General features: G+C 37.0%; 1 protein-coding gene across 8 annotated transcripts in view; it reads left to right on the forward strand.

The window, feature by feature from the left end:
- Window positions 1-25,377, forward strand: part of CACNA1D (calcium voltage-gated channel subunit alpha1 D) — a 213,610-nt gene that overhangs the window by 60,402 nt on the left and 127,831 nt on the right. For all 8 annotated transcript variants that reach the window (XM_076346263.1, XM_076346262.1, XM_076346268.1 and 5 more), the window contains exon 4: window positions 22,775-22,914. In XM_076346263.1, coding sequence (XP_076202378.1) covers window positions 22,775-22,914 — 140 coding nt within the window. The remainder of the gene's footprint in view (window positions 1-22,774; window positions 22,915-25,377) is intronic.

Genomic DNA, 25,377 nt, shown 5'->3' on the forward strand with positions numbered 1-25,377 from the left:
CACAGCTGAATTCAGTCTCTAAATTTTAGTGTGTATTATAATATCTAAATTTTAGTAATATTTACTAAGTAGAAAATAACTTCATCCACAGGTCAGTCAAGAGTAAAGTTAGAGGGTGTTAGCTTTCTTGCTGTTTCTGCCAGATTATCCAGCTATTTGTTATGTGGACATACACGTGGTAGGAGTTGCCGTGAGCATACTAGTTGATTATACTGTAGGCTACAGAACAACATTCAAAGAATCCAGTTTCAACCACTGTGCACCTAAATTGAGTTTAAACAAATAATTGAAAGGTGAAAGGATTTATATCCTGTTACAACCTACTCTTCAGCTATGTTCTGAAGTTTTAGTCCTCTGCTAAATCTTTTCTTACATGAACTTCCTGTATTTGTGTTTGTCCTAAGATGAACACGCACAGGGTTTTCATACTTTTTGCCCTAATCTCATTTTCCTGCTGAAAAACAAAACTTCATGCAAATCTTCATGAAAAGAGTGCCAGTGATGTAGTTTTAATATTAACAGCATATGGAAGCTGCCATCTCACGTGAAGGGAAAAAAAGGCTTATATTTTTGCCTTTTGCTTTTAAAGAGCGAAGATATTCAATATAGTAGGAAGCAAAAATTAAGGAATTAAATTTTATTTTTCAAAGAAACATTCATCTGCATTATATTGGTGTGGCAAGGAGAAATTCTCTAGATTAGGATTGAGGCAGGGATAATTTAGATAAGCTCTGCATTTACATTTTCAGTTTCTTACCTCTGCTTGCTTCCTCTGGCTCTATATGTAACGGTACAGCAAACATGTGGAAAAGCTTCTGATGGATATATATTTTAATTTTCTCCCTTGCAGCCTGCAATAGTTGGCCAGCATAAAAATGTCAGGAAATACAACCAGGTCATACTGACCTACTTTCTTTATTTTTGAAGGGTGGGAGAATACTTTTGTACTGTCATATAGATGCATTTAGGAATAAGCCCAAGTAGAGGGCATTGGTTTGAAATCTCCTCACTTTCTCCCCACTTCTTAGAACGCGCTACCACAAGAAGTCACTACCAGTTACAACATCTAAAAAGCATTATGCTTTCCGTTCTCTGCTGTACCAATAGTTTTTGTATTATGTATATACAGACTATATTACAATATACAGACTATAGTCTGTGTATATACATAGTCTGTAATATACAGGCTGTATGTTTATCTAAGATACCATTAAAATATTAAAGAAAATAAGATGCATGTATAATTTGTGCATAGCAATCTTTTAGTTGTCCTAACTGTGGCAGAGTGGTGTTGGACTGGATTCCCAGTCTCAATTTGCAGCACCTGGTTTCATCACTGTCATATATGCTAGTGGTAGATGGAGAGTGTGTATTTCTGCATATGATTCTTAAATGCTGGAATAGAGACCCTAGACAGCCAGAATGCTGTAATTTATCGGACTACTTTATTTGCCAGCCAATACCAGGTTTTATGGTGCTATCAGACTGCTATGTCTAGCTGGTATACACTGCAGTCAGAGGTTTAATTCAGAATACATAGGGTAGATTTAAAGCTAGCTAGCTTGGGCATGAAGATCAGTGCAGCTGCAGCGTCAGTGACTTCACTCTACAGACTGCAGGTTACTAATCTGTGCTGTATTAATTACTTTTGACTCAGTTAAACTAATTGAACAAATACGATCAAAGCTTAGAAGTAGTTTAGAAGTAAAATGCCTGTTGTGATAAACAATCTAAAGTAATGACGTACAAGGTGAAGGCAAAGTATTTTTCTCTGGCTTAGAGCAAACATTAATGTGAGAAAGGCAGGAGAATGCAATAAATACAGGCAAATACGGTGTATTTTTTCTTTCCTCTTGCAGACATGTTTTGCACTGAATTTTTGTGGAATTTCGTGAAACTTGGAGGTAAAGGGAAACTAGGGAGGTAAAGAAGCTTGATATCAGTTTCTGTCTCCAGTTTTCTGTCTTCAGCATATCAAATGAATTTCATTGCCCCATCACTATAGTAATATTTTGCTGTCTGACTGCAGACTTTACCTGACTTGCAGTGTCTCAGGTCCTCCAAGGAAGCAGTGTTCTATATGGCCAGCGGCTGGGTGTTTTGCTCTAGAAAATACCCTGGATCACCCAGCAGCTGAACTAAGTTATCTTGGCCTTTTCTTGAGACCTTTTGTGCTTTTCCAGAGGGGAGAATGGATGGCGTCTCAACACATAATTCTTCAGAAACTAAAATATGCCCTGTAATTTATTCTTATTTGTTAACACATCTGTACTGCCCTTTCTTATGTAATGAACCAAAACCTAACTGAGGCATAAAAGGTCGTTAGGACTCCAGTATTCTTGGTTGTTAGATGGGATAATAGTTGCAATAATCTATAGTCTAACTTTCAAGCTTGGCTAAGTAGTATCAGAATGGTGCCGTCTGTAGTATTTTCATTATCTTTTGGGAAAGGAAGTTAATGTGAAAGGGTACACTCATTCAAGAGGTAGACAAAGAACGAATGACAGCATTTTAAATGATCTGTGTCAGTATACACTATAGAAAACATGAAAATAAACAGCTACATAGCGTAGTCCCTGATAATAATCATACTTCTGGAAGACTGCATATAAAGGTAAAAAAATAATTCTTCCTTTTAATATGAACTATTTTTTACAGAAATGTGGGACTTTTTAATAATCTCAAGGGCTGATTCCCCGGCTAACTTCACTCTGCTCTTCTTATGGCTTATTGCTGTCACACAACCTAAATGACAAGTATATAGCCTGAAGACCTAATCTAACCATATTTTATAATAATAGTAAAAAGGCTTTGCATTTGTCCAACATCTTTCATCCAAAGAAAACCTTACTACAACAAAGTATCACTGGTTACCTTCCAAATTCTGTACTGAGTCCTGATCCTTTTGACTTAAGAGAATACTGTTTAACTCTAGACATGATAAATACATGACAGCGCAGACATCATCAAGGCTTATGTAACATGGGAAAAAGACTACTTCACACAAACCAACCATAATAATCCTCTCTTCTAAGAAAATTCACGTATGTTTTAAGGATCGCCGCAGAAAGGACTCCCCAAGTGTGAGATGTTACGAAGCTCTATATGTTTATTTAGAAAGGATAAATGGTTAAGGTGCCCTAATGAAATGGGGCGCTTCAAAAACTAGCATGATAAATTCTGATTCTTTGGTGCAGTTCAAGTGCTGACAATTTTGACCCTACAGTAAGGATTTGAAGGTATGGAGTTTAGGGAGATTCACTGAAACAGAGACATATAAGAAATGCCTACTTTTAAATTATGTAACAGATTTATGTGCATACTTTGTCACACTGTGGAAATTGCTTTCTGACAGAGGGTAAATCAATCATCCTTTTTTGGATCAATTCAAACAGGTGCAGAGGAAGGATAATAGGATGACTGTGTAAAGAAAACTTATTTCATAAGAGGGAACTGTAACAGCATGACATTTTTCAGCTAGGAAAATTGAAGAATGAGAGAATATCATTGGGGGAACACGAGGAGGAGAGAAAAGCTACTTAAGCTAAAGGCTGGTGTTGGCACAGGAGCAATTGGGTATCAGTTAGCTGTGAGTAAAGTTACATTAGAGATTAGAAGAGCTTTCTAAACACCAGAGGGGTGAGATATGGGAACAGACTTCCAGTAGGAGTGAACAGGACATTCATTTTTGCAGGATTGGGCCCCCCAACTTCACATATTATCTAAATGCTGTCAACTCTGCTGGAAAAGAGTGCAGCAAAGAATCAAGAAATAAAATAGGAAAAAGATGCAAATCTGAATTTACTGACATATTAATAAAATGTCTCTTGAGCTAACCCAAACCTAATAAAGCGCTAGACTGTATATTTTTGTGAAATTATTGTACAAAAATAGGCTTTAGAATATCTGCAAAAACATAAAATACCCAGAGTTTATTCGGAACAGTTAATTGGTGGTGCTGCTGCTTCTCACCAAAAACTTTGAAATTAGTGATTATTGGATTATTGAAGTACGCTGAGAGTCCTAAGCAAGTAACTCACCTGCTTCAAATAGCTATAGTCTCTTAGGATTCAATAGTAGTGCACATTTTATTATCTAAATGTATTTTTACTTTCTGTCTTATTCTTTATAGAACAAGGAATAGTATTTGTAAAACAAAAGTAACTTCCTTAGTTAGGCCTGTAATTATATATACTTTTTGTAATGATGAGGGATTAATGGCAATGATGATTTATTGGAATATAGTTTCATTATGATTTTTGAGATCCTTTCCTAAGTGATAATATATTGGAAATGTATAGAGTAATGATAACCTGTGAAATTAGGAATAAATGAGGTACTTGGGCAGAAGTGCCAAAATGTCTGAGAGAAAGAAACTGATGGAATTATAATGCAGATAAGACTAAAGATGGAGAACTATTTTAAATGTAAGTCACGTTTTCAATCTTGTTGATCGTATGTTTGGTAAAACAAGAACCATCAAGAGTATCGTAGATACTGGCACAGGACAAATACTGTGTAATAGAGTGGAAATATTAAAATGTGAAGTGTGTACCTGTTTTGAAGTAAAACCTAGATTTATTTCTGAAAAGTGTTGAGTGATGTTGCTAAAAATGTAACAATAGTTAAGGTTAATTGTATATAAGAGGAATAAGCATAGTAGAGCCTTTTTATTTCAGTGAAATCATGCATTTTTTGTTTTTGATCTTTCTTTTCTGTTGAAGACTAGGACTAGGTCTTTCTGCACGCTTTTGCTGCAGGGATTGTAGGAATGTTTTATGTAGCTCTACAGCAAATACTACTGTAGGAAATTACACAATTGCTGGATGCCTCACCAAAAGTAAATTACGTCAGACAACAGAAAAATAGGTCTTTAAAAGAATCACTTCTATTTATGCCTGAAGAGTTGTGTTCTGTGATAGATAGTGAGTCTGGAGTCTTTCAGTGTTGATTCTTCTAAAATTTGTATACTCATCTAATTTATCTGATTTCAGTGGCATTACTACCAATTTATGCTAAAGGAGAATCAGGCAACTGATTTTCTTGTGGAGCTATATTCCATTTTAAATAATTGTAACTTTAAGGCTAATCTGCCTTTCAAAAAATAACACATTATTCTAACCTATTGTGGAATTGAAGCTGTCTTTGTGTTCCTGGTTTTGTCTTCTTCAATGGTTTAATACTCAATTCTGAGAGTCATCAGTGAACCTTTGTATCATAAATATTATCATTTGTTGCTGTGAATAAATGAAAACTTGTATTTTGCATTCCCATAAATATCTGTTAGAAAAACCAGGAGCTTTTAAATCTGAGCTAAGATGCCACTTGTTAATTGTGGTTCAGGTACTTAACTTTTCATGGAGAAAAGACAGATTCTTGGTCAACAGAACAAAAACAAAACTAAGAAATTAAGGTTATTCTCTGGTCAACAAGCACATCATACTCTCTCCAGTGTGTTTTTGCATGCCACTTTTTCTTCTTTGGCATCTTTCATCTTTTAACTCTATTTCCAGGATAAACTAAGCATGCAGACTAAAAGCTTGTAGTTTTCTGTAAACTGTATTAATTATACATGGAGTACACATGTATTCAGTGCTTTGAAGAGCTTTCTTCGAGTGTGTAGCACTCTCAAATAGGGAAAAAAAAAAGGTTTAGTCTTATATGCTGTAAAAAACCCAAATGACTAGTTAATATTTAAAAAGGAAATGGTATCATAGTTTAAATATCAGGTTAGAAATACATGATCATGTTGAGAATAGAGGTTCATTCCCTGGCATGGTCAGTACAGGTTTTAATGTTCCAAAATAAATACGTTGTTTACTATGTGACCTTATGGTTCCTAAATCATTGTATATTTAAGCACTAGTAAAAAATTAATGCATGCCGTCCAGTTGGTCATTACATAGTATGTTGCATTCTTAATTACTGCTTTTGAATATGGCTTATATGTATATATAATTGAAGGACTGTTTCTGCTTCCATAATAGGCAGATTTTAGGTCATAATTTTTAGTAATATGTGGGATTTTTGGAGATCAGTGTAATTGTAATTATTGTCACGTACTTTTCTGTGAGATGACTTTATTTTAATGTACAAGGCAGAATTTGTTGCTGGTATTTTTGCCTTTTTTTTGGTAGAAAAAAACCCCAAAAAACAATCAAACAACAAAAACCTCCAAACAAAGAATTCAGATGCTTAAAAAGGATGTGAACTAAACCATCTAATATGGCTGAATTTCCCTGAAGGAGGAGGAAGGTGTCAGTTACGATCAATGTGAACAACATTTATGGCCCTTGAGATGTGACCTCTCATTACAGTAAATGTGACAGCATGAATTACTTTCAATTACAGTGAACTACATTCAGCTACATTAGTTCTGACACACCTCACTAGGAGACTGCTGCTTTGATAGCTTTAACCAAAGGAAAAAAAGGAAAAACTTTTGAGTGCAAACGTGTACGTCACTTGAGCAAAACCATTGGATTCTGACTACAACTTATTATTACCTCAGGTTTTACACACTTCTGTTACATCGTTTGTTATTTCCACTGACACTTTCAGGTTTATGCCTTGGGCACTGGAGAATATGAAAACCACCTTTTTAATATGCCATGTATAATAAATTTAAATGCTGAATTTTTTTTTTTTAAAAGATTAGATGAATTATCCTTTTTTTCTTGTCAGATAGTAACGTGCACCTTTACTTGGAACTATGATAAGTGGGGTTTACTAGCTATCAGCATGTCCCATTTGGTATGGCGTAACTCCCTTTAATGTTTGTTTAACAATATCAATTTATTCTTACAAATTAAGTATATCGCAACACAGGATGTTTATCACTTGACAGAAGCAGTTGTTATAATGTCACTACTTTTTCCTTTAAGGTTCAATTATTATGCTTCAGTTTCTACCTCTAAGCTTTCCATAGAAAATAAAAGATGCCCAGGGCGGAAGTCAACCTTTCACTTTTGCTACAGAGGAGATGCCATCTATTTCACGCTGTGCTAAGTATTCCATCGAAACATGAGTAAAACAATGCCTTTGGCAAATCATAAGTTAGAAATAGCACTAAGCAAAAGAAATAGCTTTAATTAAAGCATTTTGTTTCTCTTTGAGAACTTCGCAGAGTATTGGGCATTTTTTCTGCAAAGTGAAGACCCTCTTTTCAAATTCAAGGGATTGGTGGTGTGGAATCACACTAGAAAACTTGCAATGTAAAATTGCCAGTTAGCAAAAGAGAACGAAAAACAGCGGCTGCTTATTCCAAAGTGATTCTGAATTAAGGCTGTGTTAGTCTTTATCCCATGTTAAGGGCTAACTTTCAAACCTCAGTTTTTCCAATATTTTCACTGGCCCTTTGATGTTGTAGTAGTGGATTGTGAAAATATTTGTAAATGTTTTAATAGCTATTTTAAAAAACAATATGCTGTATAAACTTACTTCCATATGTCAGCAACCTCCAGGCCATTAAGGTACAAAGATTTGTATTTTAGTTGTTATACTTATTAAAACTTAAAATAGAATCATAAAATTTTTAGAGTTTTCTTCAAATCGCTTGAAACAGTGTGAGTCTAATAGCATTTTCGATTCAGATATTCTATCTGTGAAATGTCCTCACTTAAGCAATCAGATACCCTAGAAGTGGTGAAGATTCTTCTTCTTTCTTTCTTTTTTTTTGTGCAACAGAGACTCAGATTAGCCCCTAAATCTTATGTCCATTGTTGTAAGCAGTAAGTTTGATAGCAGAGAGATAAATGGTTTAGAATAGATCAAATAAAAAGAGTTTGACCCAATCCTTATATCCTACCTGCATGACAAAGCAGGATGGGTTAACAGATAACACCTTAGGTTGATAACAATGAGTTTTCTCCTGCTTCTGGAGGTGATGCGTGCTATTAATTCAGTAATTTTCTTTATGTATGTTTAACAAATAATGGTGTTTCATGCCATCAAACCAAAGAGAAACTTCACAACTAACTCCATTGGATTTCTTTTCTGCTGTTCGTGCATTTAAGGCCTCACTTAAATATACTAATGGTACCTGGCTGTTTTTAGTTGCAATACATAGAATTTGACTTTTTGGCTTTACATGCCACCTAACAAGTCTTCCTCTCTCCTCAACAAAATGGGAAAATCTGAACGGACTGTCCGCGTGGGCCAGGTAGGCTGAGGGTCGTTAGTAGAACCATCAAGTTCTCTTGTGTCTCTGTGTGTGTGTATATATATATATATAAAAAGAAGCATAGGAATATCTAATATGAATTTGTGAGCACATTTACATAGAATGTGCATGAGATTAAATTAGCCTAGCTTTTGGGGAATTCCTAATGATTGCTCTTTCATTTTTGCAAGTATTGAAGTACACGAAAGCTGGAAAAATAGAGGGCTTACTACACATGAACATCTTCAGCAAATGCGTGTTTTTGAAATTCTGTGCATATAACTGAAGGAGAAAAAACGTTTTTTTGGTTTTGGCTCTTGGTCTCTGTGATTTGTATCTGATCAAAATAATAGTTTTTTTCTTGCCTACTTGGAAGTAGTAGAGACTCCAACTGTCTAGGAGAAAGCCTAATTTTTCCGAAAGGGAAGTAACATTTCTTATTCCATGTAATTACTTTCAAGAACACAATTTGTAAATATGCTATAGGGGCTATCTCACTGAATAGGTGGAAGAAAGTCACAGGGACTGTGACATTTTACATCAGCTGGAGAGCAGTTTTATAGGTGGAGAAAAAGCAGGTGTTGGTATACTCACTGTCTTATAGTGATAATGGAAGTGAACTTGAAACAGTGACAGAGCACTTATGAATATATTGTTGTGGGCAGTGAGTTCTCTGGAAATCAAAACTGATATCCCAGATAGGGGAATAAAGAAAAAAAGGCTTAGATGCAGTTCAGATGGGAATAATAAGAATTACAAAATAATGTTCCTGATAAATAGTGTTCTGTGTGGAGAAGTGGAAAATGAAATAAGAAATTCAAAACCTAAATACATCTCCTGGGCTGCCAAATGGTATAGGAATGAAAGGAAGAAAATTACTTTGCGTTGTAACTTTGAAATTACAAGGATGCACTTAGAAGTGTTTGAGATTTTTGAGTACTGCTTACTGCCTTTAATATTATGGCTGGCTATGTGATTAAAAAAACCTATGCGTAGTTGTTTGCAGAATCTGGAGCTGTAATTGTAGCAGCCACTGGAGGGGCACTAACTAATGTTAGTAACATTCCGCAAGAGAGAAGGAAAACTGATTCATCCATAGAGAAGAAAGAAATTTGGCTTCAGGGCAGGCAGACTCATATTTTCCTTTCTATCAGAAGTTTAAGCTTTTTATCAGTAAGGTTTGATCTGCAGATCACAGGAAGTGAACAAAAAATATTTTTTCAATGTTATTCAGGTATTTTAGTTTTGTTTTTACTGTGGCAAGTTTTCCTGATACTTTAGCAATGACTATCAGTAGTATTCTATGTGTTTATTTCTTTCAAAATTAGTACGTTCATTGTTACTTTTGTTGGACAGTTTTCTATCTTGGTTAGAACAAAGAAAAGAGTAAGGCTTCATGATGGTGCTATTACTAGAACCAAGCTAAATGTTTTAATTTTTTAATGAATTTCTGGAAGAGCAGACCAGTATTGTACCTGACTACAGCTGAAATCAAAACAGGTGTATCACTGATCTTGTTTGTGGACTGGGAACAAATTGGTGTTTTAGTTGTGCGATTTTTTGAATTTTTCTTGGAGCTCCTTTATATTTATACGGAGCCATTCCACCTCCTAATATTTCTTCTCCTTGTGCTCTCTCTTTGCGATGTATGTCCAGGCTACAGTCCTTTTACTTTAGGGAGCAAAGGGCTTCCATTAAACACTATCATGGCAGAAGAGTACATTTCTCCTTGCAACTGTATTTTTCTCTACAGGTCTGCATTTTCTTGGTTATGGAACAGCCAGAGCAATCCGACCCTCAGATGTGTAACGAAAATGTTCTCATGTTCACTGAGTCTTCTGTTTCTGTTGAAAGAATTATAGAGGTCTTCCTTTTCATAGTTATCCAAATACTTACTGGGCACACAAAATGGGAATCTCCCTGCATTTTATTGCTGCAGGGAAATGCCAATTTTTGCAGCCAAATTAAATTTTGCATATCTGGAATTTACTACAAGATATTTCATAACAAAGTCTTTTATCAGTGGAAAAGCTTTGATTTTTGATGATTGAGGAATAAAATTTTTATTGAATAGACACTTCAACCGTTTGGTTCAAAAACAAGCACAGGAGAAGAAGAGTACTAGGAAGAACTTCTTCAACAAACTGAGACAATCAAGGATAAAATTGTGCTTTAACATTTTCATGGAGAATGCAGACCCTTCTTCTGTCAGTTCGGATAAATGCTTTTTTTTTTTTCTTCACATTGTTGTTCTGAACAGTGTCTACAAGGAGTATTCTATCCTGCCCTCTCCTATAGTTGAAAATTATTTCATTAACATCATTGCTGTTGACATTTTTATAGTTTATGACTTCTAATGCTCTGGCAGGTTGTCTGCTCATAAGTAATGAAGTCTTCCTAGACTTATTTGAGTGTAATCTTTTATAGTGCAGTACAGCATGTTACCTACTAACAAATATAAGGTAAATTAATGTGTATCTAAGTAGTAAAGAAATTCCTTCTAGAAGAAAAAAATTCCAAAGACATGGTAGAGCATGTAGCATGTCATTACCAGAAAGGCATTAGATCTTTCACCGTGGAACTTGTTATTTACCAGTCATACCTGCTCCTCAGTATAGAAGTGTCATGTCCACATCAGGTATTGCATTCAGTACCTTCTGTATGAAATTCTAGTGATGGTCTGATGTTCGGAAATACTAAACAAGAAACTAAGAACTAAATGCATATTTCTCTGATCAAATTTCTTAACGTTGTTATCCCAATATAAGGGATTCGCATCCTCTAGTACTTTTTAAAACCCTTGCTGATTTTTTTATAATACTTTAATTCTGTAGCCTGTCCTGCTACAGAAGACCCAATCCTGGACATGGAAGTTGACTGCTCTACAAAAGCAGAGGATTTGAAGAAAGTGTTCTTTTCTTGATCTTGCTGGCTTGTAGGAGGCACTAGTAGACCACAGGTGTAGGACATAGCACCCTGGCTGACACTGGTCTAGGGGTCTGCCATTTAAAACTTGAGAAGGTAGATTAGAAAAATTCTGATAAAGTAATAGACGTAACCATGTCCTCTCTTCATATTCTGAAACTTCAAAGTCAGACCAGGACATATGGTAGATACAGATCTTGATGGTGTGTTTAAGTTTTTTGCAAGCCTTATTCATGGAGATTTCTTTAACCTTCTCCACCATAGTAAAACAAACAAAAAACCAAAACCAAAACACCAAACTAACACTAAATTATTTAGCCTTACATAATGAAAGGTTCTATCCTGCTAAAGGTATTTAGAAAAACAGACTGTCTCATTGGGTAGGTTTTTAACAAATCGTTCTGTAGTTTTTAAACTGACAAAGGCAAAGAGCTACTGTAGTCATATATCTGACAGATTAATGAGTAAAGTATTGTAATGAAACTATTCTATCGGTTTTACCCAGTTCTTTTGTAATCAAAGTGGAAATTAGATTTGCGATCAGATGGATAAATCTAGGGCAAAAAACACCTACTCAACAAATATGGTATTGTTCTGTTTCCCAGCTGACACTATCAGTGCAGAACATAACTACAAAACCAATCTGTTCTCTGTATTGTTTTTTAATCTTTTTTTACAGGAAGTCCTTGGCATTCTTTAAACACAGCACTGGAACATTATAGAGCTGTCAATGAATAGTTAACCCACAAAACTGTTACCTTTTTGGTCTTCTCACTTCCTTTTCATTTGGGATGCCATGTTCCTTCAGAGTGACTTGAAGAAAGCTTGCATGAAGTATCTCCTGGAAAATAATTTGGCTGTTGGGGTAGACTTTTGCTTTGGCAAGCTCACCTACATAAAAGCTGAGCACAAAGTGACTGTTAACTGACATATGAGAGCCACTCTTTTGTACATTTCAGAACTGTATTAGTCAAAGAACGAAAAAGGTTGGAAAACTATGAAGCCATCAAAAAATGGACATAGGAAAAAGTGGATAGGCTTGAATCCAGGCTATTGCAATATCACCTGAATAGGTTGACTACATTTTTATGACAGTTTTTTTTAAGAAACATATAGTATCAATATATATTTTTTTTAAGTATGATTAGCAAGAAGATGCATATGAGCTCACAGAAAACATGGGGAAAGCTCACATAGCAGTATTTTTTTTTAAATGCTGAAATGCATTATAGTTTGCTTTGATTTAATTGGTCAGATTTTGGTCTGGAATTTTTCTGTTTTAAGGAAAAATTATTTTGGCTCTTGGAGATTTTTTTTTTTTATGCACCTTGTCCTTGTTTTTTAGTTTCTCTTCAAATGTTCTGGGAAGTCTGGATCTAAGAAACACTTGTTGAACATACAAAGTGGGGTTGTTACCAGTCTTGTAACATTTGAAAATTTTCCAAGTTCCAACTTATATTAAAAAAAAAAAAAAAGAATCAGTAGAGGATTTACTGCTATCAGTGCTCCTGTCTGTTTTCTACTCATGGGTTTCTCCATGGTCAGAGGTGAATTTACAGGGATTAGAAAATTCTCTTGGTTTATACATTCTCAGAGAATTTGAAGATGTTCACTGAAGTATCTGACGCCTAGTAACATTCTTACCCCTTGGCTTCTATCCAAAACCTGCTCTCTTACAAATAAATAAAACTGCTAGCAAGTAACAAAATATATTTAACCTTACTTTAATGCTGTTTTATGACTAGATGCAGGTTTAATTCACCACTTGACACTGACTCTAGTCAACTATGTAAGGTAAAATTATGTGATGGTATACATAAATATTGCCTCTTCTACTTTCCTTATTTTGCTGACATTATTTTCCTGAATATCATCAATTAGAGGGTGGCAGAAAGGCACCCAAGTAATTTGGATGCTATTCCAGTTATATTCTTTATTGCTTGTTTGGCCTGCTTTCTGTTGTGCAATTCAGATTCTTTGGCATACTGTGCTCAATCTTCAATAGGAGTTGTATGGATTTAGGATTGAAACTCATGTGTCACTGCCTATTAGCATTTCTGCAGCTTGCCTTTCACACCTTGCAAGTACAGAGTCAATGCAAAGTGATTGGTTCGTTGTCCCTTTGTTGATAATTTTTCAGTAGATGGTAAATTTATGGGGGGGTCTGTTACAGTTTTAGTAATTGATGAGCAAATTTCCAAAATCATGCCAGTTACCTTGTTCCTTCAGAACAATGTGAAACAGAAAGATAGTCTGTGCCTCTATAAGGGTATGTAAGGAAGTGCGAATCATAGAATCATAGAATCATTGAGGTTGGAAAAGACCTCTAAGATCATTGAGTCCAACCGTCAACCCAACACCACCATGTCCACTAAACCATGTCCCTAAGTGCCTCATCTACTCGTCTTTTAAATACCTCCAGGGATGGGGACTCCACCACTTCCCTGGGCAGCCTGTTCCAATGTTTCACCACTCTTTCAGTAAAGAAATTTTTCCTTACATCCAATCTAAACCTCCCCTGGCGAAACTTGAGGCCATTTCCTCTTGTCCTATTGCCTGTTACTTGGGAGAAGAGACCGACACCCACCTCGCTACAACCTCCTTTCAGGTAGTTGTGGAGAGTGATGAGGTCTCCCCTCCGCCTCCTTTTCTCCAGGCTAAACAACCCCAGTTCCCTGAGCCGCTCCTCATAAGACTTGTTCTCCAGACCCCTCACCAGCCTCGTTGCCCTTCTCTGGACACGCTCCAGCACCTCAACGTCCTTCTTGTAGTGAGGGGCCCAAAACTGAACACAGTATTCGAGGTGCGGCCTCACCAGTGCCGAGTACAGGGGCACGATCACTTCCCTACTCCTGCTGGCCACACCATTTCTGATACAGGCCAGGATGCCATTGGCCTTCTTGGCCACCTGGGCACAGGCTCATGTTCAGCCGGCTGTCGACCAGCACCCCCAGGTCCTTTTCCACCAGGCAGCTTTCCAGCCCCTCTTCCCCAAGCCTGTAGCGTTGCATGGGGTCGTTGTGACCCAAGTGCAGGACCCGGCACTGAGCCTTGTTGAACCTTACGCGATTGACCTCGGCCCATCGATCCAGCCTGTCCAGGTCCCTCTGCAGAGCCTTCCTACCCTCGAGCAGATCAACACTCCCGCCCAACTTGGGGTCGTCTGCAAACTGACTGAGGGTGCACTCGATCCCCTCATCCGGATCATCGATAAAGATATTGAACAAGACCGGCCCCAAAACTGAGCCCTGGGGAACACCGCTTGTGACCGGCCGCCATCTGGATGTAACTCCATTCACCACAACTCTCTGGGCCCGGCCGTCCAGCCAGTTTTTGACCCAGCGCAGAGTCCACCTGTCTAAGCCGTGAGCCGCCAGCTTCTCTAGGAGAATGCTGTGGGAGACGGTGTCAAAGGCCTTACTGAAGTCCAGGTAGACCACATCCACAGCCTTTCCCTCATCCACTAGGCAGGTCACCTGGTCATAGAAGGAGATCAGGTTGGTCAGGCAGGACCTGCCTTTCATGAACCCGTTCTGGCTGGGCCTGATCCCCTGGTTGTCCCGCTCATGCCTTGTGAGCGCCCTCAAGATGAACCGCTCCATAATCTTCCCCGGCACCGAGGTCAGGCTGACAGGCCTGTAGTTCCCCGGATCCTCCTTCCGGCCCTTCAATAGTGAATAGAATAGTGTATTTAATAAGGTACATACAGAATGGATATGTCTGTTGTTTCCACCTAGCTGTTATTCAGCAAAGCTCTGTATTACCTGTCAGAGAGCAGAGAGAGTTCTGCCTAAATATAGCACAGGAAAAAACTAGACAAAGAACTTGGATTTTTCCTATTTAGTGTTATGAATGGACAATACATATTTAGCATATGTACTAAACAGAGCTTTTACACGAACAAAACCAGCACGGATCCACACAGATGCCTGTACTCGGTGTGAAAATTTGTCATTTGGATGCAACACTTTCCTGTCTGTACAAATGCTTATTTACAGAACTGAGGTGTTTAACTATATCTCCATTATTGTGTTATTTACAAAGTAAAGTGGAAAATATATGATTAAAAATATTAAAAATATTAAATAATATACGATTAAAATATATAAAATAATATACGATTAAAAATATGGGAAGCAATCACACTCAAAGATGAAATGCAGGCCTACAATGCATTTAGAGGATATAGATCAGTGTATAGCTTGCACATCCATTTTGTTCTTTTGCCGTGCTCAGTATTTGAGATGTCCTACTGCACATTCTTTTCTTGCAAGCATAAATGCCTGCTTGAGATCTAGAGTGTGTAACTGTTGTTAATAACTGTTGTTAATTGGTGCTACACCAAGTGATTGTGAATTCATAGTTCAAATGAGATGAAAAGATTTTGTGTCCTCTTTAGAAACAGTGGAAATGCTGTGGGTGAGATTTGTTGCTTGGCAGTGGTACTAGGAATGTGAAATCTCTTCAGTTTTATATAAAACTGGTTTAAGAATGTTTATGGTGTGTAGCACCTACTTAGTTCTACTCCTAAATATGGAGTTTGCATTTGGTATTGACTTTTAAGTATCAACCTTGCTATCAGATGTACCAGTGCTAACTGCCAAAGCATCTGGATCTGTGGTAGTATGATGGTGTCCTATTAAGAGCCTCAGAAGATTGGCGATATTTCGGGGCCTAATGCCAAATTCCTGCCTGGAGTTGCCCTGGATTTTACGTGTGAGCCAATGTATTCATTTCAGTTTTATTGTTCCAGACTTTCACAACTAACACTAAATTTCTTACACTTTTTGTAGTACTTTTGTAAATTCAAGAACATGCTTGGACTCTGACCTCTGGATGGTATCATAAGGGTTAGGAAATGTATTCTCAAAGTTTCCCAAAACAGGCTTCTGAATGCATAAAGACATATTATAAGTTAATATATGAAAGTGGCTTAGCCACATCAGAACTTTGTCCACTAATTGCTTCCAAATTTCTGAATTTTGGAAAGAACTACTAAGATCTTTGTCCACACCTTCGTAAAACATTTTTCTTTAGCATATATATCTCGATGGGGTGCCTTTTTGATAGAGTTGTTCAGCAGTTACCGTTTAAGGGGGAATGCTCCTACTTAACTAGAAACATAGAGATAATTTAGTCACCAAAGTGGAATCCACATGAGCAGTTAAATGATTCTTTAAGATACAATGTCTACACAAGCTGTTTCCTTTTCCATACTGGAATCCTAGTCCTCAGGAATTGAGGTCTGTCCAACTCTTTGCACTCCAAGATGTGGGGATGAGGGTGTCCTGGGAGCAATTTAAGGTCAGGGGACATTGCTGGTCAAACAAGGGGACGTTGCTGGTCAAACATAAAATGGTCCCATGTACATGGAACGTCATGTGCACTTGAAGTGTGGAAACAATGTCTATTGGTCCATGTCTGTATTAAAGAAGTATAATTATGGGTATGTAATTATATTCCTAAAGTTGCTGCAGAGCTCCTCTCTTGAAAAGCAAAGCTGCCCTTACAAGAACACTGATGCAGACATCTGGCAGTTGAGAGCAGTGGTTGTATCCTCAGGTGGATCAGGACTGGTCAGGAAGATGTAGCATAATTTAACTGGATTGATCAGAACACATCCTTAAAATTGTTTTACAAACTCTCCCTCCCTTGTTTGCTGTTATGTATCTAAAGACATAGTTAACCCAATAGTTATCACAGAATTCTTGAGTGATAAATAATTCTAATTCTTCTAATAAAGGGAGAGTAATTTCCATGTCTAATCTAGGAAGTAAATTACTTTATCAGCTTTAAAAGCAGAAACAAATAAAGCTTTAGTGCTGTTTTCTTTTTGCCAGGTATATGGATTTCATGTTTGTTTCATTTTCTATATTGGGAAAGTGCTATAACATTTTCCACATGTGGGAATAAATAGGTTTTCTTTCCTTTTTTTCGTATTAGTGTGGTGCAGCTCACAAATGATTTTCAGGGGAATAAGGGTATATGAGGTGAAAAATTAAATCATTATATCTCAAAATTCAAAACTTAGTTACTTTTCTGTCTTACAAATGCCGTGTTTTCCCAGTGGCAGAATTTGAAAGAATGGCTGTTTGTCAAAAAGATAAATGGCTTTGTATGTTGTCAAGGCATCAGTCACACATCTTATTTAATAGCACATGATTGATTATTAGTCCCCAAATCAAGAACGTCAAAGTATCTGGTTTTGTGTATGTCTAAACTGCAGAAAGTTGATCAGTTTGGTTACTTTGCTTAAATTGAGTCACTTTATCTGCTAAGCAGTTTTTACTCTGATACATGTATGTTACTCTGGGTGCAAAAATGTATCCCCCCAGTTAAGAAGTAATTCCGATCTCTGATGCCCAGGGAGTAGAAATTAATATGAGAAGACTTAATTGCATAGCATAATAGATTAAGGTTTTGCAAATTAATAACTTTTTATTTTGAAACAATTATCTTGTGAGACATCTTAAGTTAAATGCAGAGTTTTGGTGCATCACATTACAACGTGTAACAGTAGCTTTGCATATTTCTTTCAGAGATTTTGAAAATATGAAGATAATAAATGATGACTAATGTACACCATCTGGCTAGGGTGGGGGGGAAGAGATTTCTTCCTGAGCAACAGGGTTTCTGCTAAGCTGATTTACTTAAAATAAGAAAGCAAATGCATTTGTTTGCTGAGAACATGAAGTTTTAATGACTTCACTGAAATTCAGTGGATAAGGGTAGCCTTTGTTTTGTACTCCACGATCAATATCAAAGCAGAGCTCACTGGTCTCTGTCAGAAAAGCAGTGTATCTTATCAGTCCTGTTGTTGCATCATATATTCAGAAAAAGATTGCTGAGACTTCAAGATTTTGAGCAATGTTAACAAAAGTGTTAGCCTTTGCAGGAGTCAGCCCCTGGTAAAGAGAGATGACCTAGCTCTGTGTGGTATCAAATCAGTGAACAAACTACTATCAATCTATACAGCCATAGGATTAGATCCTTAGTAACACAGACATTTTTGTGCTTCGTATCTTTAGATTTACAGCTGTCATTTTTTCTCTGCTACTTTTGTGATGCAATATAGAACTAAACGCAATAATAGATACTAGAAATGATGTACAATTTCTAATCTAATCTGTGCAATTTCTTAGAACCAAAATTGTATTCTCAGTTTCTTTTAATACAAATTTTGTTTTTCAGACAGACAGTCAGTCTTAGGTATTTCCTTTTTTGTTTGTTTGTTTGGTTGTCTTATTTCTTAGTGTTCCTACTTCCATTTTTAATGAAATAAAGTATTCACTTCAAGACCTCAACTAATTTGAACAAAATAAGATGTGCAGGGATAGTTTTCTCCACTATAGAGTAAAGAAAGCAGATAAATGTGTGCATCAAACTGTTAGAACTGCAGTCTTCAGCCTGTATTTTTAAATTATTTCTTACTGCTTTAGATTTATTTTTACATAGCAACCCTACCTCTGCAACTCTTCCAATAATACTGAAAATGGTATGATAGATTAAACTTTATTTACTCTTGAGTAATGGTTGCTTAAGCTCTGGACATGCTAGGTGACATATGGCCTACAGATGTATCTCGGTTGCAGAGGCAAAAATTGATGTCCATAGTGACTGGCAAGAAGTTACGGCAATGTGAGAAGGGACTGCCAGTACCTTCCTGAGGGTGAGCAGGTTGTTAACTTTGCAGTTTGTGTTAGAACATCTGCTGGCTGCCTACTTATTAAAAAAACCCCAAACAGTCTGTAAAGAAAGCACGGCCTGTACTTTGAATGTTGTTAACTACTGGGCCAAATCATTCATCTGGCCTCTGTGGAAGACACAAGTTGTAATTTAAAAAAAAAAGTGAGTGTGAGAGAGCATGAAAGAAGAAGAAAGGAATGAAAGGAGGAAGGGACGAAAAATGAAACACTGGAAAATAATAGGCATTTTTGGTTGTAGATGTATAGAAATATCTGTGTTCCTTTTCTCAAGGTTTTCAAGAAATCGTGGCTCTTGGATTGCCCAGTGGCTGTTGTTACAAAGCATCTTTCCCTTGTGCCATTGGCTCCATTAATAGCATCATCCCTGATTCTATCTTGTATCTATTATGAATATATGTTTCTAGGGGCAAATTCTGGAACCAGGCGTATATGTGCTTTACAACAGGGAACAAGAATGGAAGGAAACACTTCTATCCTTCCACAGGAAGGAAGGAAAACTTTTCTAGTGTTCAACATCATGTAGAACGCAGGGGCTTTTACATGTTGAATGTGTAGTGGGTGTAGGTAGTTGTACATGCCCTGAATCTATCCGTACTTTTCCCTATGATCATGAAAGAATTATCAGAATTGTATCAGAATAATAGAAATTACAGAACTGTAATTCTATGGGAGAGACCTCTGGAGGTTACCTAGTCCTTCAGCTCCTGGCAGGACTGTCACCAGCACTAGATCAGGTCAGCTGTACCTTTGCCTAGCTGCATCTTCAAAAATTCGTGCTTTGAAGCTGCATGTTCCTGTTCTGCACTACCCTTCTGATAAAGTTGTTTTTCTTAACATCCTGTGAGCCTCCAAACCTGCAGCTTGTGGCTGTTTTCCCTTAGTTTACCATGTGCCGTTACTTCGTGTTTGGCTTCATAGTCTTTTTAACCCCCTTTCAAGTAGTTGTAGTCTACTGTTAGACCTTCACTTAGCCACCTCTTTGATGGAGAGGAGATCCTTCTTGCTGGAGAGGAGATCTTTCCTTCACTGGAGTCTGCACTTTCTCAACACCCTTTTTGAACTAAGAGACCCGAAACTGTAGTAGTGTTGCAGCCCCAGCACTGAGTAGAGGTGGATAATAATTTCCGTCTATCTGCTCACCATGCTGTTCCTAATACAGCCCAATGTGGAATTTGTCCGATTTACAGTAAGCGCATATTTAACTCGGTGCCCACTGTGACTTCCAGGTCCTTTCTCAGCCCATATTGATGTGGGATTATTTAACCTGAGGTGCAGAACTTTACATCTTTCCTTGCTGAGATTCATGTGGCTTCTGTTGGTCTAGCTGTCAAGGTTTCTTATGGTCCATCTGCTAAGTGACATGCACTGACCTTAAGCCCACCACTTGGTTTAAAAAATGAGCTTGTCTTACATCCCATATTGTTTGAATAGCGTGTTTGCAATACTGTTTAGGAAATAAGAAACAGTCCTGCTTCCATAAAAGGGAAATAAAATAAACAGGAACAAGACCAATTGTTTTTTTAAAAGTGATAGGGTAGAGTTGTTAGATTTGAACTGTCACATTAAAATGAACTGCAAGGGTATGTGACCATTAAGCAAGTTACACTGCGACTAGGCTAGGGCTGGTGCCTAGCCCAAATAACAGAAGAGCATTAGAACATTCTTTGAAGGGGAGCAGTGAAGGGCAAAGATGCTTTTTAGGATGGAATCTGGTAGGTTGATGGGCAGAATTAAACTACATATTTGCCTGTAATAACAGGACACTGGACATGATGACCCAGGAGGTCATCTTGGCCCAGAAGGTCCCATCCAGTCCTGTGTCCTATGTTCCCTTTATCTAAAGAAGCTGTTGAAATTTTGCATATATAAAACTTTCTATCTCTTTTGTCTCACCTTTTCTTTTACTACTATGATTTTGAGATATATTTTGCCCATAGCAAATGCCAACCATAATATTTTTGTCTTCCTTATGTTGTCTTACATTATTTATCTTTCTATATCCAAGCTGCAGACTTAGTTATATGCAGGGAGACAGAAATAGCTGTTATTGTGAAATGCATACATGGTAGGATTTGCTTGAATTTAAGTGTTTTTGCAGTATGTTTCTCAGGAATTCTGATAATTCATATTGTAACATCTGTGGTGCTCTCTAGCCAAAGAAATCTGATGGCTTTTGGTGCACAAACCATTGACATTTCTTCTGTGAGGCCACTTCACTCTTGTTATCCAGTAATTGTTCCAGTTTATTGGTGATAAATTAGAGTGGAAGGGACAATTGTAGTCTTTAGAAGTAAGAATTAGGAAAAAAAATCAGGAGAAGGGAGTGAGGAGAAGGAGGATGTCCATCAGTTTCAGTGGGCTGGAAGATCTCATGCAAAATATAATGCAGCTGAGGAGAACCTGCCTTTGGTGAAGCTCTACAGTGTTTATGAAGTGTACTCAAAGCAGAGGAAAAAGGCAGGAGTATGGGACTGACCTGAGCAGAGAATGAGATCCAGGAATCCTTGCTTTGCACTAGGAGAAAGCCTTACCTCTCATCGTGATCCCAGGGTGCTGCCTGTTGGAGATGAAGACCTGGAGAGGAGTATGTAGTTTATCGATAAGCCTCTACATTTATTAGGTCACCAGTGTCAGATTTATAAATGGATATATCACATCCTATACATAACCAACCCTAAACGGCCTTTTCACGGGGAAAAGAAATCTAGCCTCCCAAATTAAAGACTTTGCACATGAGAATATAAAGATCTTTGTTTAAATCACAAACGGTCAAAGCTTGTTTTTTAATTGGTTGTATGTGAAAGTGCCAATCTGTGTAACAAATAGAAAGTACATAGTTTTGTGTGTAATGTCTGTGCTATATTTGAGTATGTGATAGTAGGAGATTGTAATCCTTTCTGAGAAATTATAGTCCATACATTTAACGCTGTGTGTGATAAGTGAGCAACATCATGTGTTCCTGAACAAGTTAAAAAAAAATGAATCATTCTCTTTGTGTCTCTTATGCTTGGCTCTAATATTTGCATAGCAACAGATAACTGAAAAGTATTATACAAAGTGCTGAAATGATGATTTCTGAAGGTAAAAAGCAACAAATGTGTTAACTGGTCTGTTTTGATAGCAGTGACTTTTGCAATTTATCCAAATCAAATATGCTATTACTATAGAAAAAAAAAACACAAAAAAAATATTGTCAAATTAGCTAGGAAAAGAGATTCAATGTATAACTCCGTTTAAAGTAAGAATTTTGGTAAAATGAAGAAACGAATGATGTTTAAAAAAAGCATTGAAACAAATCTGAAGTTGGAGCTTCAATGATACAAGGTGGTGATATATTAACTTAAAATTTCTTCAAGCATGTTAGGGTGATTTAAGGAAATTCTGGTGACATGGAAGGAAGAATAAATCAATGTAAACTTCCATGTCAACGTGAAAAAATTGCAAGACAGTGTAAAATTAAATGAAGACCCTCTTAAATAGCTTACAACTTTTTGACTCTCCTTAGTATGGGATAACACTGTCTCAAACTCCCTTATTAGGTAGAACTCTGTGGGTCCTAATTAAATAAAGGCTGACATAATGAATAGTGAAAGTAAGTATACCACTGCATAGCTTTTAAGGATATTTCCAGGGCCCTGTTCTACAGCATTTTCTGGTTTTAATGAATGCAAAGAATCCTATTGACCTGGATGGGACTATTTGCTTAAGCAAAGGTACAGTATACTTCCATGTTTGCAGAAACAGAGCCTTTTTCTCTCACAGAATGTGAAAACAGGAAAATCTCATGCAATTATGTAATTATAACCTTGTCAGTACAGCTATCATTAAGTGCTATGCAATTAAAACCTGTAAAATAAACTGCCATGAAGTATTTATCTCCTTAGTCCTGATCAATACAACTTACCCACTTACTGCAAATTCTAACTAGTATAAAAGCTGTTACATTACATTGTCTTCCATTGTACTTTTTTGTCTTTTACAGGAAAAAGTAGAATATGCCTTCCTGATAATTTTTACAGTTGAAACATTTTTGAAGATTATAGCATATGGATTATTATTACACCCCAATGCGTATGTTAGAAATGGATGGAATTTATTGGATTTTGTAATAGTAGTAGTAGGGTAAGTAACTTATCCTTCATTATATAAAGATTTAAAATCTTCTTTACAGTCAGGTAGATATAAGTCTGTTTGGCTATGAGTAACAGGCTATGCTTGATTTCTGTTCCTTTGGAGTAAAAGAATGAGCTGATATGAGTGGAAGAATTCAAAACAAGTTCCTAAAAAATTTCAACACTATCTGTGGCTGCAGGCTGTGTTGCGCAATCAGCTTTATAGAAAAGTTCCCAGGGAATTCTGAGTTCTGCCAAAAATTTTCTTTGGTTGTTGTCTTTCAGAATCTTTTCCATCTGATTTTTTCCAAGGTGAACTCCTGATGTCTTTCCATGTGATAAAGGTTGATCTGTTTAGGTTCATACATTGTTATGTCATTTATTCATTTATCCCTATACTGCGGTTATGCGGAGTTCATCTGTTCTACGGAGACCTCTAGGAGAACCCACGTGTTTCGAAGTGGAGGAGAGTGGTCAGGGGAGACAGAGTTAACTGAGTGATTCCACGACTTTCCCAAAATCTGAGGAGAATTGGACACTTAAGTACTTTCCTTTGGGGTGCTGCACATCGGGCCCCAGGTATATATGATTTTGGCTTGCCAGGGGGAGAATGTATGCTAAAAATGCCTTCCCCCACCTGCGCGCCTTGCTGTACCAGGAAACCCTGGAGAGTTTGTTCTGCTCCTCAGAGGAGGGGCTGCTCGGGCCTTATGCAGGTTACAGAAGAGTGGAGAGTAGAACAACCCACAGTTATGTTATGCACCTGCTTATGATAAATAACACATCTGGCCTTTTTGTCAGCAACTTCATGTCAATGGTTGTGCTAGTTCATTAGAAGATCCTACCTTCAGCTATCTAGGGAATTAATCTTGAGGCATATATTCCCCAATTCCCTAAATATGGAGGAGATTATATTGGGGAAAAAAAAGGAATTTCCAGTACTGTAAATTTTGTTTACTGAAAACATTTATTGATATAGCACACGGAGAACATTATCAACATATAACTTTGTATGTTGTGGCTGGCTTGCAGAGAAGACCTTGGCATGCAGTGTGCAATTCTAATTTCATTTTTAAGTTCAATCTATTTCAAGGGTTGCCTGTAGTTGAAAAGGCCCAGAAATTAGAGTGTGTGCTGCTCTTAACTCACGTCATTACATTGAGGGAAAAGAAAAAGACGCAAAGTAAAGGAATTTGTGGTAAAGCGTTATTAAATTTGGGCAAGTATTATGAATGTATGAATATCCAGTTTATAACTGTTTGATTCTGAGATAGTAAATGTTACTGAGAAGATTGTATTTGGGCCAGTTGCTTGGCATTCAGGCAGTTTTGGTCCAGGACTAAAATTTGTATATAAATAGATCCTTCATCAGGTCAGGTCATTCTCAACAGATTGGCCTCTGTGCCTGAAGGGGAAGCTTGGTAGGCAGGTGTGGAGACTATCACACATAAGAGCTCTATTCTCTTGCCAGGCAGTCACTTGAATAGATTTCTTCCCTCTTGTCAAGTGACCATGGAGTTACAGTAACCCTGGAGCAGTCTAATTAACATGACCTCTATCTTTGGCTGTGTCCTAAATACATGATAACTAAAAAGTTTTCCATTAACTCATAAAACACTCATTATTGGAGGCTAAGTCTAGTTAGGTCAAATGCTCATACAGAATCCAAGGAAACTACAAAGAAAAAAGGACTACATCTTATCAAATACCTAAAATATCACACTAAGATTTAAATCCTAGCTCAAAACCAAAAGTTTTGGCATATAAACTATTGTGTAGGTTGTCATTGGTCTACCTGGAAGACAAGGTGGACCCTTCATAACACATCAGGCACTGACAAAACTGAGAGCAGTATTTTTGTTCTTGCACTCTGTGAGCAATATTTTTGTTTCTTCTTTTAAGAAGAATACAATCCACATAAGCAAGTAAGCAAGCATGAATCCACTTATTTAATTAATACTTAAAAGCCCAGTGAGAAATTGATTTTCATATATAACCCAAGGTAGATATGGAATCACTTCTGGATCTGATTTTATTTGACTAGTTTCATTGTGAAATTTCATTAGGTATTTTAATAGCTTTGAAAGAGCTGCCATGATGTCCTATATTGGATGTATTAGATGAAATTTGCTTTGTGTGCTTTCTCAGCAGAAACTGTAGCAGTCCAAATGCATAAGTCTTATTATATCAAAAGAAATCTCTACTAGCAAAAGAGAAGCAAGTATAGAGACTTTTTTCCACAACATCAAATTTGGCATTTAAACTTTGGTAAACTGTACAGGAAAATAAATGCCAATTTTAAAAGTAATAAAGGAGATCAATGGTTTTTATACCTAAATGGCTTTATAGGATAGACATAAAATGACAGAACTGTAGACATAGCTGTGAATGTGATGTTTTCTCCTGTTTTTCTCACTTCTCTCTGAAACCAGTGAGTATGAATTACTTTCAGAACAGTCTACTGCTTGCCTGC

Source organism: Aptenodytes patagonicus, chromosome 8, assembly GCF_965638725.1.
Source record: "Aptenodytes patagonicus chromosome 8, bAptPat1.pri.cur, whole genome shotgun sequence".
Lineage (NCBI taxonomy): Eukaryota > Metazoa > Chordata > Aves > Sphenisciformes > Spheniscidae > Aptenodytes > Aptenodytes patagonicus.